Source organism: Sminthopsis crassicaudata, chromosome 2, assembly GCF_048593235.1.
Source record: "Sminthopsis crassicaudata isolate SCR6 chromosome 2, ASM4859323v1, whole genome shotgun sequence".
In the NCBI taxonomy this organism is placed as follows: domain Eukaryota; kingdom Metazoa; phylum Chordata; class Mammalia; order Dasyuromorphia; family Dasyuridae; genus Sminthopsis; species Sminthopsis crassicaudata.
The window spans coordinates 484,086,338-484,102,570 of NC_133618.1; the positions used below are offsets into that span (position 1 = coordinate 484,086,338).

The 16,233-nt window shown below is 41.5% G+C and overlaps 1 protein-coding gene and 1 long non-coding RNA gene across 2 annotated transcripts in view; one reads left to right on the forward strand and one right to left on the reverse strand.

Annotated features, from left to right (window-relative positions):
- Positions 1–1,874: 1,874 nt before the first annotated feature.
- Positions 1,875–5,369, reverse strand: CBLN1 (cerebellin 1 precursor). Its single transcript, XM_074293330.1, has 3 exons — positions 5,106–5,369; positions 4,851–4,970; positions 1,875–3,605 (listed from the first exon to the last, which is right to left on the reverse strand). The coding sequence occupies exons 1-3, from the start codon at positions 5,367–5,369 to the stop codon at positions 3,408–3,410; spliced, it is 582 nt and encodes a 193-aa protein (XP_074149431.1). The 3' UTR covers positions 1,875–3,407.
- Positions 5,370–5,901: 532 nt separating this feature from the next.
- The window catches only part of LOC141557542 (uncharacterized), a 45,067-nt gene continuing 34,735 nt past the window's right edge, over positions 5,902–16,233 (forward strand). Inside the window, exons 1-2 of the long non-coding RNA XR_012486823.1 lie at positions 5,902–6,258; positions 6,908–7,041. This is a non-coding gene — a long non-coding RNA (uncharacterized LOC141557542). The remainder of the gene's footprint in view (positions 6,259–6,907; positions 7,042–16,233) is intronic.

The following is a 16,233-nucleotide window of genomic DNA, read 5'->3' on the forward strand; positions in this document are numbered from 1 at the left end:
GTTTCCAAACTTCCCGGGACAGAACTCCCCTTTCCACCAAACCATCTACCTGAGCGGGTAGATGGATCCATGGGCAGAAGGCTGTTCTTCACATCTGCCTTACCCCACAATTCTGTTCTCATTTCTTGTCCTTTCTAGGTACATCAGGGAGAGGAAGGGAGCCAAGTTGCAAGGGACGAGCAGCACGGAGGGTGGACAGTTCGAACATGTTCCAAGGCTTCTAGGCTTGCCAGGAAAATCAGAGAAAGAGAGTACAAGTGATATCTTGCTTGCACCACCTGGTCAGGACCGGGAAATGTACCCGTGAGGAACGCTGAGAGAGAAGTGTATCGTGATTACAATGCCGGTCCTAGGATCCCAGGCAGATCCTAGGAAACAAGTCCGAAGCCTGCGTATTAAGAAAAAGCTAATAGTGCTGAACCGAAGCGATCCCAAACCTCAGCGCCAAATTTCCTTGGACTTACTGTGGAGGTCCCACAAGCATTCCAGACACAGAACGTTCAGCCCTCTGCTGTTTGAGCAGGAGCGGCGCTCGCGCTGGTCCGCCCTCTTGCAGGCCCCAACATTCCGGTCCAGCAAGGCAAAGGAGAGCCTTCCGCGGCGCCAAGGACTGAGAGGAGCAGAGGGATTAGGCCGCCCGCGGGAATGAGATCTTTAAAAGAATAAGCTTAGACAGGCCTATGGGGTCCAAAACCCCAAGGGTCAGACTTCGGTGAAGTACGCGGTTTCTCCCAGGGAGTAGCCGAGAGACTGCAAATAAAGCTACATTAAACGCCAAAAATAAATAAATAGACAAACAAAAAAATGCGACATAATGAGCAAAGAATCCTCAGATTTTTTGAAAATCTGGCGTTTTTGAAACGCCAAGAATTTCGAACTCACGGGACCCCATGGCTTTGCCCCTGGGGCCCAGACTCCCCACCCGATCAAATTCCAAAATGAGATCCTACATTCAGCCTGGGGTTGCTTCTGCCAGGAAACCTAGCACCTGAGTAAACCAAAAAGGGAAATCGACCTCTACACCATCTTCTGCCACCAGAAAGAAAAGCCTCCTGTGAAGACAAATGATGCTCAGCTCATTACCCTCCATAAGTTTGTAGCCACTGTTGATTTCTGAGTTTTGTTTCCTCCACTAACAGGCAGGAATAAAACCTAAGGAGGGGGGGAGGAGGGGATGTTGGAGAAGGGAAGACGGAAGAGCTTTCTTTTTAATTTTCCTCGAACTACTCTTAACTCTGACATCAGTCTTCGGTAATCTTTAGTTGAAAGTAATGCTATTTATGAGCAACAAGAAACTTGGCCAGATATCCAAGACTTAATAGGTGATCAGTTACTATAGTCAGTTACTATAAACAGAGTTTGGGAGTAGATAAGCAGTGGTGAAGAGATTGACTTTTCAGGAACATCAAGTTTTTCAGAAGGCAAGCAACAAAGAAAAGAAGTTAGGTGTCGGAATACTCGGGACAGGGTTTGGGCTTCAACCTAGTCCCCACTTGCCTTGAAAACTATTATACAGACAAGCCCCGTGAATAAATAAGGAAGGGTTGCTTATTATGCTACTATTAATTTCCCCCCTAGGAGCTAATTAAATTGTTTCCTGAAACCCGGGTCTGAAGAGAACCAGAAGACGCTTAACCCTGGAGGGGCTGGAAATCATGCGCAAACCCAGAATGATTTTACTATTCATTTCCTGAAATCCTGGAATTTATGTGGAGCCCCATACCCTCTTCCCAGTTCCACCCAAAGCCTGTTCTCAAAGCCTCCCGAGCCTCCCGCATACACAGGCCTCCGACTCGGCCAGCCTTCCATTTAATCTTCAAATGAAGTTGTTTATTAGACTTTTGCTTTGACATTATATTCAGATACAGTCAGAATCGCGGATGGGCCTTTTTAATAAAAGTAGTCATCTCTGAGTACTGCAAAATTAAAGCATTTTTACATCTCTTAAAGACCGGAAACCAAATCAAAACAGCTGACTGGGAGAGGAGTGGACAAGTTGGTCATTCCAGAGAAGATGCTATAAAATGTCAACGGAGCCGGTCCGGAAAATCCAGAGGATGGTGGACGACGACAACATAGGCCCCGGGGTGGTTTCGTATTTGGACTACTCTTCCCTTTTTGGTTCTGCGCCTCCCTTCTCAAACTGCACTTCAGCCACTGGTCTAGGCGGTCTCTGTCACTAGAAGGATCGGCCAATTTTTAAATCTTGAGTAAAAGCAGCGAGGAAGCAGAAAGCGAGGCAGGCGCAGAGACGCAGGGCGTCTTAAAATGTTAGGCGGGTTGAATAGGCCAGCTCAGTCAGGCTAGCACTTCCTGCCCCAGTCTTCTCTTAAGCGCGCTAAAGATAGCTAAGCGTCTGAACCGCTTTCTTACTCCTCCTGACCCCGCCTCCAGCCTAGGAGGGTTCGAGGGTTGCTCTGAAAACCCTGTTTCTTTCTGTTTCAGAAAAATAAAAGTCCCACTTAAACTTTATTGTATTAGAGCCAAATTAAATTCTCGATATTCACACATATATTACAGAGTTATAAGAGAGTAAAAGGTCAATAATACTTCCTGGCATTTAGTTGGGACACATTCGACAAGAGCAAACCAAGGACCAAAACATTGAGCAGCCTTAATAGTTCACAATCACTTAGAATATTACATAGAAATACAAAGATGCTCTATTCTGCCAGTTTTTACTGGGAATAGTTCTTCACGTAGAAATTATTCTCCCCCCTCCCCTTTGTTGTTGTTTTTTTTTTTTTTTTTTTTTTTTTTTTTTTACTGTCATTCAACAGAAAGGCAGTCTTTTTCTCCTTCACGATGGCATCTGTGTATTTAAAAACAAAAATAAAAAACAACCATCCAGTATTCTTCTGTGGAGTTTAAGATGATCAGTGCATTTCAAAACGAAAACTCCACCACCATCAACAACCAAAAGGAAAAAAAAAAAAAAAAAAAGTTGCCAAGAACAACATTAGAGGGACACTGAGTGGGGTCGAGAAGTAGAGAAGGATATTTGTAGCTTACACTGTTGAAATACAACCTTTCTTTTAGCTAAATCTGAGATTAGGATAATGGAGTAGGTAAGAGCATGTTGCAATTGGAGATTGAAAAAAAATCAGTTACAAGGCAGCTTCTTTCTTGACTACGACTACTAAAATGGGGAGAGGGATGGTACTCTTCAAAACAGATGTACACAGATCTAAGTGGGGCTTAGTTTCTCTTTTATAAGTGAACTTTAAAAGTTTGCTGTCCAGAGCTCTTTATACCTGGCTACAACTTGAGACTTCGAAGGAAATTCTCCTCACTTGTTGGTTTCTTTTTTTTCTACATCTCCTTCTCTCTCTTTCTTTTTCCCTCCCCTTTCTCTCTGTTCTCCCTCTCTCACTCCCACTGCTTAACTCCAGCGTTGAGTTAGTTCCTTAGAGAGGGAATACGAGAAATCCGGAGAATGTAGAGTATTTCCAACCCCCCATCAAGTTCCCTCGCTCCAATTTGAGGTACGCTCGGTCCCCTTTCTCCATTTGTATTAGGACTCCGTTGCTGGCTGCCTCTCGGGTCACATCCTGGTCGCCTGCAAAAGCCGAGATCACGGGCCATCCGTTTAACATCAGGCTTACCTGGAGGCAAGAAAAAAAAAAAGAGATGTTCGAGTCAGCTGAGCAAACAGAGCATATAGCCCAAGCTACCAGACGGAACAAGGGAAAATATCCACTTAGGTGAGGAGAGAGGAAAGGAGGGCTGGTCGCCCTGGAATTTAACACAACAATTTAGGGAGGAAGAAAAGGCAAAAGGGATAGAGGGATGCGGGCAGATGTGGGAAGGCATCCAGAAATTTGATTTCGGCTAGAAACTCGGAATAAAGAGCGTCTGCTGGGTGTCTGAAGCCAAGTATGCTAAAGGAAGGAGTAAATGTGGACATTTACCGAATCTTTTAATAAATGGTGCTTAGGACAGGAAAGATTCTATTAGCACCATACAGATCTGAAAAGGCAGTTACAGAAAATGGTTCAGGAATCCCAGGGTAAAAGGCCCAGGAATAAAGCAGTCCAGACGAAATAATCCCTAGTATCAGCATCTCTGAAAAAGCTCTCTGTTCATCCGTCCCTAGTGCTGGCTGCTTCTTTCAAAAGGGCGGGTCATAACGTATCTTCCTAACACTACAATCTCCAATATAGCAAACCTGTCTCATTGGAACGCTTGGACTCCCGGTATCCCTGCGCTGGAAAGCGGCTCCAGGCTGCTTAAAAACATCTCTTTTGGACTATGCTCCTCTAATTGACTTCAAGAATTTAATCCTCGCAATTAGGCACCCAGGTGCTAACCACATCCTAGGTTCTGATCTGCCACAGGCAGGTAGATATCCCTTTCCCCCAGGATTGGCGTTTCCACCTCATTCGTTTCCCCGTGAGGATCAAGGATCCTCTTTAGCCTGGAAGAACTAGAGAGAAGCAGGCGAAGATGGGAGCCACCCAGCCCGGCTGCAGCCGGATTTAAGGTTCCCGACTCAGCGGCGGCGGGTCCGGACCCTGTCCGTGGTGCTGAACTCGCGTTCAACCCTCAGTCTCCGTCAGTCCCTAGTAGTCAAAGCGTAAAGCCACTGGCTGGGAGAGAACTGTTGAGCCTGAAGATGCAGGCTAGAGGAGAAAACTGTCTCTGAGACAGGGCACGGAGGCAGGAGGCGCAGGGAAGCTGGAAGCTAGCTTAACCTTGAAGCTGAAGCGCCTCCGAGCACTCCTGGCTTTCCACACGTCTCTCCCAGATGGAAAAGCACCGGGCCCCGCCACCCAGGCTCCCTCCCTCCCTCACAGCTCCGGGCACTTATCCCCAAGGCTCGCCTAGGGTCGGGGGGGCCGGGAGCTGACCTGGATGGTCTGTCTGTTGTAGACTTTCACCACGTGGAAGTTAAAACTGTAAATCCCTTTCCGTGGGGAGATGAAGGTGCTTCGCTCCGGATCGAAGTTATTCCCGATGTTCACTAGTACCTACATAAGGACGGGGATGGGGATGGGAAGAGAGACACGTCAGGCTCTAGAAAGCTCCTGGACGGGACTGCACAGCAGGATTCCCTCCTCCCCGCGTTCCCGAGCCCGGAGCTACCCGAGGGCAGAGCCACTCACCTGGTCAAAGTATATGATCATCGTTCGGTTGCTCATTTCGGACGGCTCGTGGTTAGTGCTTCGGATGGCGGAGAAAGCCACCTTGGCGCTGCCGGAGCGCACGGAAATCCCCAGCGCCGTGCCAGTGGGGTCGGACGTGGGGTTGGAATCGCAAACCACCAGGCACTTGCCCTCCAGCACGATGGGCTCCGTCTCATTCTGCCCACGAGCCGGCCCAGCCAACCAAGCTGCACCGAGCAGCAGCAGCTCCAGGGCGCCCATCATCTCTCCAGAGCCCTCCCCACCCCCCCCACCCCGGGGCTGTCTGTGCGCGCCCCCCCGCCCCCCTCCCACGCTGGGGCCGCTTGTCCTCCTCCCCTTCACTCCGCTTCGCTGGGAGCTTCGCGCTCGCAGCCCTCCTCCCCGGGCTCTGCTCTCCAAACTGCCGCTCGCTCCTTCTGCAACCTGCCCAAACTCGACCCCCGCCCCTGGGGGCCCTCAGGAGCGCCCTGCTAGCGGTCGGGGCTGCGCGGCAGTCCTTGGATGCATAGCCGTCGCCGCCGCCTGGGCAGCTCTCGCCCGGCTCCAGCTCCCGCTCTCGCCGCTGCCGCCGATCTGAATTATTGATGCAGCCGGTGCTGCAGCCGGAGCCCGGGCGGAGCTGAGCGCGCGCTGAGCACAAAGGCGCGGACCGCTGGTCTCAAGCCCCGCCCCCTCGGCCCCTCCTCTCCCTCTCCCCTCCCTCCGGAACCGCAGCCTCCTGGTTTTGCTCCGCCCAGACCCAGACGGAGGCCCCACCCCTCAGCCAATCTCGCAGCGCCTCGCTTCCGTCCCAACCAATGACTGAGCGGTCCGCGCACAGCCACCTGACCTCCGGAGCTGTGGTTATTAGGGGTGCCGAGGCAGGTGGCGCGCGGCATCCTTGCTAGAGCTCGGGTCCCGGAACCGACCACGGGAGTGAAGGAAAAGAAAGGGAGGGCTTGGGGGGAAGCCGGGATGAGGGAGCACGCGACTAGCCGCCAGCCAGCCCTAACTATCAGCCGTCGCCAATGGCCGGTCCTTTTCAGTTCGGGTTGTGGGCCGGACGGATCACCAGCGCTGCCCTCCTCCGCCGCCCGTCCCTCCCTTCCTCTCCCCGCTCAGCCCCCGCCCACAGCTCTCGCCCGGCTTACAGGTAGGGGGGCGGCGCAGGCTTCATGTTAGCTGGGAGGTGGGAGAGGGACGGGCTCCACTGAAATTGGTTTAGCAAAATAAGCCTCTGGGAGCACGCCGGAGCGTAGAAGGGATTTGGTCCGGGGCTGAGAGGTTGGTGTAGAATACGAGTGGGAGGGGCCGTGGTGGACTGGGTACGCCGCGGCGTATGGGGACGGGGCGTGCTGGCGCCTGCGTAGAAGGCTTCTAGGGGGCGGAGCCCTTCTCTGGCCCTTCCCCCAGGGGAGGGCGCGAGTTCCCGGGGCCGGGGAGTGGAGGGTGGAGTCTGCTTGGCTGCTCCTCCTATTCTGGACGATCTGGCCCTGGGCTTCGGAAGAGAAGTTGTCCAGCTTTTGCCGTAAAGGACAATCAAGGTTATTGAGCTCCGGCGGCCTGTTAGTCCCTTATTATAGATACTGGGGGAAAAAAGTCACAGCCTTTTCCCAGGCTTCTTTTGCACTGTCAGCGCTATTTAGCGCCCAAAACTATAGTATAGCCATAGTCGACAGCAGTCTCCTTGAAGGCAGCGCCCCGCACACACACTTAGAGCAACTCCGTCCCCCAACACCCACGCCCCTCTTATCTGCCACAGGCGGAGTATCTATACCCTACCAAAATAACCTTATTTTTAGTTCAGAGTACTGCTGAAAAACATCTGGAGAAGGAACGGAGGTCAATCTTAACTCCGTCGTCAGCGCCCCGGGCAGCTCCCCGTGTAGCCTGTGAGGTACCCTTCTCGTGCATCTCCGGGGTTCCCGTAGTGGAAGTGAGTGAGGGGAAACAATGCAATGTCTACCATGTCGTAGGGATATTTTTGATCACTATAAATTCTAGTTCATTCGTTGGTGGGATATGAGGGACGTTAATCCATTCTTAATGTCTGAATGCTGTTCCCTGGAAAACTCACCAGCTCTAATGGAATTTGTTTCAGTAGCACCCTAAGCAGTAATGCTCTTTCTTTTTCAGACCTTTATCCTTTGTTCTCCTGGAAATTAGACAAAGTGGGTTTTTTTAATTCCCTATTTCTTACTTCCCAATTCCAATGTAGCCTTAATGGCAAACGAGTAATTCCTTAGGAAAGGGAAATTAGATATCCATGATAATAGTGTGGAAAATGCTATGTGGTTAAACATCCATGCCTGTAGAAACCAAAGTTTCTTCAAGCTGGTCACTGAATGTCTTTTAACAACTATAATATGTACCCTTATTTAATTATGTAGCACACAAATTTAGGGAACCTGAACTTTCAGGTATATACAGGGTAATGTGGCTATGACCTCACTAAAGATTAGGAGTTTTATTGGTAAACTACAGCCCTATAGAGAAGATTGGGACAACATGCTCTTCCTCAGTTGTCTGCCATTGTACATAAAACCGCCTCGGGTAGTGCTATTAAGGCAAAAAGGCAAGGATGTCTCTCTCTCTTTCTCCCTTTCCTTCCCCTTATTTATCTCCCTCCCTGCTCCCCCCTGTGTGTGTGTGTGTGTGTGTATATTTCTCTGTCTCTCACACATACCCTTATTTGTAATCATGAGCACAAAAACAATAATTTCTCTAAACCTGATCCTTTATAAAGTCCTTCACGAACTATTACAATTCTTCATCCTATGTGGTTGTGAGCATAGTTTCTCAAAGACTATTATCATAGTATAACCTTGGCAGGTTTCTGTGAAACAGCTTTGAGCATAGGCCCAGTGAAGGATGTTATGGTAACGTAGGAGCAGAACACTTAAGTTCACAGAGGCTAAGCAGGAAAAAGGTAGCTATCAAGAAATGGTTTTTATTGTTATTGTTACAGGTAGTGATTCACCACCATGATTTTTTTTTTTTAATTTTAACTATTTGACATAGAAAAGATAATTTTTGATTAAAATGCTCTTCATTGCATATTACTTTTATAATATGACATACTACTGAAATTCAGGTGCTTTGGGGAGTTATAAAATTGAATCCAGAAAAAGGGATATTTTGATTTAGAATATGAAACAAACCCACCCTTTTATTAAACTTCAGTGGGATCTTTGAGATTCTAAGTGAACTAAACAGTATTCCATTTCCTTTGCTCTTGGTTCAAAAGCCCTCACAAGTACAGTTTCCTACTATTCAATTCATCTTCTCCCCCGGCAAAATGAAAGGAGACAATTATGTCCTTTAATAATAAATTTAAGATTTCAGGGAGCTAAGCTCATTTAAAACATAGTATTTAGAGTCGTTCTGTGAATTAGAGTCATATGGGAGAGAAACCACACAAAAGATAAGCTGGTATTATAATTTCTTTTGGTGGGGAGGAACTTTGTCTCCTTTACTGGCTTTTTAGTAGCCATTGTTCACCTGATTTAAAGGCAGTATAATGTAGAGCCAAGTAGAGTTCTGGATTTAGAATCGGGGGAGCTGATCCTGGCTCAGTCACTTCTTAGGTATGTGTCCATTCAAGTTATTTAACTTACCTGGATTTTTGACTTTAATATACTACTTTGTAAGCATTAAAATTCTATATAAATGTGGGTTGTTACACTTAGATTCTATCTTTGTACTGTCTATTTTAACTAAAAATTGCTATTTTAAATGATTTTGTAAAACCAAAAGACCAATTTTAAAATTCAGCTTCTTTTAAAATAGACCATATTTCTAGTAAATTCTGCTTCCTTATTAAAGAAAAGGTTTAAAGGCTTATAGTAATCATTTTTTTTCTTAAAATAAATTTTATTACATTTTTTATACTTTTTTATTGAATCCCCATGAACACTTCCAGAAAGATATTTTATAACAAAGAATAAGAGAGAAAAAAGAAACAGTTCATCAGAACTTAACATATCAAAAAAATCTGACATTATGTAGTATTCCATACCTGTAGTTATCTATTTCTATAAAAAGATGTTTTCATGATGCTAAAAATGAATCTTGTCATTTTTTGTTAAAGAAAAAGGCCTAATTTATTAATATTCATTTAGATATTATTTTTCTTTGCTGGGTTCAGAAAATATAGATTTTTCAAACTAAAAGAGTGGTACTATTTTGAATATATCATCTTGATTCTTCTGAGTTAGTGGGATTTTAATCAGACGCTGTTACTCAAATAAATGACATTCAAGTAAAAGAGAAAATATCTTGTAGACGGTTTTTCTCTACCTGTAGAAATTTTTATCATCAAAACTTTAAAGAAAAGATTCCTTTCTTCCCTGATGTAGTTTAGGTTAGTTTATTGATTATTTAAAAATGGGACTGGAGGTCCTTTTGTTGCATAGTGTACCTTCTATTAACAATCCTTTTTTTTTTTTTTTAAATAGAAAAGAAAAATTATTTGTATTAGTTGTACAACCTAAAAGGTTGAGCTCACAAGTAAATTTGACACTGCTCAAATAAATGGTGACAGCCCTTATGATCTATGGAGAGACTAATATTTGAGGGAAAAGGACCCCCCCAAAATGTAATTTTTCTTATTATTAAAAAAATGGAGATTTTTAAAAATGCATTGTTATTTTTTGCTTTCTAATTAGTGCAGTAGTTAACAGGAAATTCTATGAATGCAACAAAATTAATAGTAAAGAGCTAAGTCCTCAAAAATCAAAATTAATTATAATAAATGTGGAGAAAAAAATCATAGCTTTTAATTAATTGTGACAAAAGCCATTGTTCCTTATTTTGATCAACATGTAAAAATTATTTGAAAGCTACTTTTAAGTAATTGTACTTACTAAACTTTCATCTTGTAGGTAACAATAGGGAGAAAGTCCTAATAGAAATTAAATTGTTACCTATAATATTGCTGATATGTTAATATCTTGAGAAAATGATGCATAATTACACTATTTAGGAACAGTAAAATAAGTCTAAACTAACATTCAGCCTAAAGATATGTGCTAAAAGAGTGAGAAGAAATTCTGATCCCTAATTGACTCCAACTGTCAACTAAAAGCTAGTATTGGTCATTTAAGGCCAGGAGTCTAGCAGTAACACATCTGCAAAACCACCAGCCCTAATTCCAGCCTAGTTGCTTTATCATCCAAGGGAGCAAAACCTTTGCAAAGGGGGCTCATCATTCCCATAGTCACTACAATCACCTCCTCATGAACTAACACGGATAAGAACAAGCAAGTCATTCTAACTGAATCATCAAGAGAAAGAGAGAGGGTGGTACATGCCATGCTAATCAAACCACTTTGACTGCCATCTCCTCTCAGAGACCAGTGGAATCAGCTCAAGATGGACAGTCTGAGTTACAGGAATTGCAGTGTCCTCCATATGACAGGTCCTGCTTGTAGTCGAGTCCCGATTTGATTCCATCAATGGAAATTATCATAAAGATGATGCATTATCTTTTGCTTTGTCATGGTACTCTAAGGACCACAGGGCTTTTCCGTATGATTTGCAGCTAACGCCCCTACCCCCTGTATGTGTTGTGCCTCTGTATAAGAATGTAAGCTCTTTTGGAACAAGTACTATCTTTTCTCTACCTATCCTTTCTCTGCCAGTGCTTTGTGCATAGAAAGTACTAAATGCTTTTTTGTTCATTTTAGGTGGGCTTCATGTCATATAAGTCCAAAGTCCTATTTCTAATAAAAGACCCCTGCCCAGTAATGGCTTTGATGGAAATTAACTCTTAAATCTCAGATAGGATCCTTGAATTATTACATTTGACACAAGTAGGGAGTCATTCAGTTAATGGCATCAACTCTGCATGCAGGCCAGGTTCAGGCCAGAGGATACTAAACAAATAACACCAAGGTTAAAAATGTCCAACTCTCAAGATCACTGCTCAGTGACATCTCAGGATCAGGTCAGGCAGAGTAATTAAGGCAAAGTAGAAGATGCAATAAGGAACATGAAATCCATCTCAGGCTTACATAGGCAAGCATATGTTGATTATCTTTGCAGTATTCTCACTGTGAGCCATCTTGGCTGCTGTAGCTGAAAGAGGACAAAAAATGTTCTCTTCCCCTCCTTCTCTTGCTAGAAGTACACAACTAATTTGGGTTCCAAATGAGTTCTGTACCACCAAATGAGACCTTTTCTACTATACATGTCCTTTAGTAAGGGATTGGATAGAATACATTGTTCACCAGAAGGCCCGGGCTACATACTCAGGCTTATCAGCCTTGTTAGGCAATATGCTCAGGTGTAGTAGTGGAAAGATATCTTTAAGAAGGTGTATAACTAGAAAAGGAAGTGGGCAATTTACATATCAAGAAAAAGTGATAAGAATAGCTTTCAGTAGAACCTCCTAAATATTAAAATAAAAGAAAGTTTGGGACACTGTAAATGTCCCACTGTTGTAGATTTTATTTTCACAAAGCTAAATTTTTGTTCTGTTTGACAATTATTAAAAAACCTACTATGTGCCAAGTGGTTGGGATACAAAAACAAAAACAAAAAGTCACTGATCTCAAGGAATTTAGTGCAGGGATGCTGTATGTACACAACTAAGTCAATGCAAAGTATGTTAAGGAAAGAGAGAGCACAAAAAAACTGAAAGAATTAGGTGAGATTTCTCACAAGTACCAGCACCTTTGTGGATCCTTGAAGAAAAATTCATAATCAAAGAAGGAACTTATTACATTCATGAGCAACAATTCTTTGAAGCTGGCAATGTAATGTCTTCCTAATGGTAGTCCAGTTTGGTTTAAACATAAAATAGAAAAAGAGGATTCATAAGAAGTATGTCTAGACAATTCTGTAGTACTTAAGATAAAAGTGCTATCCATTTCCAGAGAGAGAACTAGTAGAGCCTGAATGCAAACCAAATATACTTTTTCTTTACTTTTTCTTGGACTTTTTTGTGTTTCCTTTCACAGAATAACTTACATGGAAATGTTTTGCATGACTACATGTATATAACCTGTGTCTAATTCTTTGCCTTCTCAATAGGAGTGAAGTTATAAGAGAGAAAAATTAAAACTGAAATTTTTTTTAAAATGTTGAAATTGTTTATTCACGTAATTAGAAAAATAAAATATTAAAAAAGGTTTTTAAAATAAAATGCTATTGGCTTGGGGAAAATGTCTGGAAAGGTAGTTTGGAGGCATATAAAAATGAATCAGTCCAAGAAATGTGTATTTTGTCCTAGAAGCAAAAGAATCACCAAAGATTTTCAGTCAGGATAGTAACAACATAGTTAGATTTGGGAAGCTTTGTGAGGAGTGGACAGAAAAAGACAAAGACATAAAACATAAAATAGGAGGCTATTACATTAAACCAGGAAAATGAAAATGAGTCTCTGAAATAGAATTCGGCCAAATGAGATGAAAAGACAGGAACAGATTCCAGAGATATTATAGAAGTATAAAAGACAACTGATTAGATTGGGGGCAGAAATCAAACAGTGAGCCAGGCAAAGGAAAACTGCTGATACATATATGGTAACAAACCAGTCTTAGAAGAAGATAAGGAAATGTACGAAGAACTTATTCACCAGACTACAATCACTGTTGTACTACTCACAAATACACCTCATTTTAATTTATCTAGTTAATGCTCTGAGAGAAAGTATCAGTTAGTGGGCCCACATTCTCCTTGGTCCTATGATAAGAAGGCTACTTAATGGAGAGAGAAAGAACAGCATCTGAGACAAAGAGCATCTGGGGTGGAGCTGCCAGAAGTTTTGGGTATCTGAGTTAGAAAGTAAGTGAAGTCCACCAAAATATGGAGATTGGTGGTTCTTTATAGTCTAAACTGGAATTACATCTGCTTGGTGATCTTCCTTCTCATGGACAAGTTTGGGCAGAGCCAGCTGTAGAATCTCTGTGGTGTTAATTGTGCCCATAGTTAAGTGACGAAAACCTCTGATCCTAGGAGCACACAGTACTTTTTCTTTTTCTAATGAAAGCAGCCTTTACTTTCATACCAGTGTTGGAAAGCAAAGCAAAATAATTTTCCTTCTTGATCTTGGAGAAAAGGGGGGGAAGCAGCAACAGAGCCTCTTCCTGATTTGGTTAAATTTCAAGGATTTATCTTCACGTGTTCAAAAATTATATGGATTTTATTTTGATTGTCTAAAATATAATCAAACTGTGTACCACCATGTGCTCAATCCTGTGTTGCAAACAATAAAGGAAGAATGTGCATCACCTAGTTCATTCCTTCAAGGAGCTTACATTCTAGATTGGAAGAGAATATTTATGTATGTGAAGGAACATAAAATTTATGAACATAAAGTTTTTAGTGACATCAGAATGAGTCATTTTACTCTGAATTTAGGTAAAAGAATCCCATTTTTATTGGCCTATAGTTAAAATACTCTGATTGGCTGACTTTTTAATTTTTTAACTGATTGTTATGAAACTTATAATAGAGCATAATAGTTTTAGCAAACTATTTGGACAATTTGAGATTGAAGAATTTTTACATCACAGATCATTTTTTTATCATATGTTGTTCATAGGATCTCATCCCAGCATTAGGTGTTGATTTTTCTAAGACCTTAACACTTTGTTGGGAGTGGTATACTGAGGTCTACAAGAAGTAGAATCATAGAGTCCATGGGACTTAGATCAAGAAGAGACCTTAGACAAGATCTAGTCCCAAACCCACACTTTGCCTTAATGAAAAGGGAAAGTAACTTTCATCTAGTTAATAATGGAGCCAGAGCTAGAACACAGGGTTTCTGACTTGAAGTCAGTACGTTTTACCTCTATTCTAGACTATGCTGCCATCCCTTAACAGTTGGCAGATATTAGAACTACTTACCAATATTCTTAAAATTCACTGGTTCTTATTTTTAATCATGAGTTCAGTTGAAACTGGTTTTATTTGATTTAGAAGTTAAATGTAGCAAAGCTCAGATATGCATTTTAACTATTCTATATTGAACTTTCCAAATGAACAACTTTAAGATTCTGAATATTTCTTGTATTTAGATAACATGTATTTAGGTGGAGGCACTTCTAATTTTCATATATAAATTCTAAAGACAACTTAAACATGAAAATTTTGGCATAATGTTGGTGATACAATGTTTCCTGTAGGGAACTTGGTTTATTACCAAACATGATGATTATATTATGAATCTTTGTTACAAACGTGAAATATTAATAATTACATATCTGTTGATCAAAATGATTATTACTTGTTCACTCCCTTATTTTGCAATCTAGGTCACTAGCAGGTTAAAACTGAAAGCTGTAGAGTTAATACAATTAAAATAGTCGATATGTTTTCCATTGAGGAGCTAAAGTTAATGAAAAAAAATATTCAACAAGTATTTAAATTTTTGCATCAGTCAATAAGTATTGTGTACCAGGCACTCTGTGAAATACTGGGAATATAAAAGAAAAAAACTAAAATAATCCCTTCCCTCAAGAAGCTTATATTCTACTAGGAAAGTTATAAGAGATTTAACCAGAGAAACAACATGATTTGTTTTTTAATCTGTGATTTCATCCATATAGGAATCTTCAGTTTGCAAACTCCTTCCACTAATGAAGAATAGCAACATATATATGTATATATATATGTGTGTGTATATATATATATATATATATATATATATATATATATATATATATATATATATATATATATATATATATATATGAATGTTGTGTTCATAGAGGTTTATCTGTAGCACCAAAAGATTAAGTGAGTTGCCCAAGATCAAATAGCTAGTATATGTTGTGTGAGAGGCAGGACAGGAATCCTAGAAGCCAATCTGCTAATCCACTAATCCTATGCCATAGTGTTCATATGTAACATGTATACAGATAAAAAGTAATTTCAAAAGGAAGACAACTCTGACAGCTGAATGAGATTGAACTAAATGTTATATTAAAAGGGTCATTTGAGTTGAACATTGATGAAAGCCAGGGATACTAAATAGAGGAGGTGAAGGGGGTCTATATTCCAGGTCTGGGAAGCAACCTGTGTAAAGGCACAGAGAGGTAAGCACTTGAGGGAAAAGAACAAGTTGATTAGTATGGCTAAAATACAGTCTGTATATGAGGAGGATATTTCATATCTATAAAAGTAGGCTGGAACCAGATTGCATGGGGCTTTTAATATTATCTTACACCACAGTAAATATGAAGCTACTAAAGACTTTTAAGGGGAGGAGAGGTCATATCTGTACAAGTTATTTTGGCAAGTATGTAGAGGCTAGAATAGAGAGGGAAGTAAAACTCCAGAAGTACTTAGGAAACAGTTGTAATCATTCAGGATAAGAGGTGATCAGGACCCAAAGTAAGAGTGTTGGTTGTGAATGAAGAAAAAGATGATGGACATGAGAGATTGTTGTTGAGGCAGAATGTATAAGACTTAAAAACTGATGGCATTTTGAGGAGGGGATTGCTAAATTGTGAATCTGGAAGGAAATTATAAAAAAATAGAAGTAATGAGTGATTAATTATTAGTTGGTTGTTTATGAGGTGATTCAGACCAATTCCAATAGATTTGTGTTGGAGAAAGCCTTCTGCATACAGAGAGAGAACTCTAGGAACTTAAGGTGGATTATAACAGTATTTGCACCTTCTTTGTTGTTTGCTTGCTTTTTTTTTTCTTTCTCATTTTTTCCTTTTGATCCGATTTTTCTTGTGCTCTATGATAAATGTAGAAATGTATATATAGAAAAATTTAACATTTTTAACATATATTGGATTACTTGCTGTCTGGAGGGAATGGGAGGAAGAAAAATTTGGTACATAAGGTTTTGCAAAGGTGATTGTTGAAAGCTATCTTTGTATATGTTTTCAAAATAAAAAGCTATTAAAATTGTTGGTTGTTTTAAGTTTGGCATTATAAGTTGTTACATATATAATTGAATAATTTATATACCATTTTAGTATTTAATCAAGCAATTCATTATTTGTCTTTAACACTGACTCTCAGAGCAGCTAGATGGCATAGTGGATAGAGTACTGGCCCTGGAGTCAGGAGTACTTGAGTTAAATCTGGCCTCAAACGTTTAATACTTCTATCTGTATGACTCTGAGCAAGTCATTTAACCCCAATTTCCTCCAAAAAAAAAAAA

What these genes read in the sequence shown, in the direction of transcription:
- CBLN1 (XM_074293330.1), bottom strand. Translation starts at nt 5,369, where the DNA reads ATGATGGGCGCCCTGGAGCTGCTGCTGCTCGGTGCAGCTTGGTTGGCT. An exon ending in TGATCATATACTTTGACCAG is followed by an intron (nt 4,971 to 5,105) that starts GTGAGTGGCTCT and finishes GTCCTTATGTAG; the next exon opens with GTACTAGTGAACATCGGGAA. An exon ending in ACAACAGACAGACCATCCAG is followed by an intron (nt 3,606 to 4,850) that starts GTCAGCTCCCGG and finishes TCTTGCCTCCAG; the next exon opens with GTAAGCCTGATGTTAAACGG.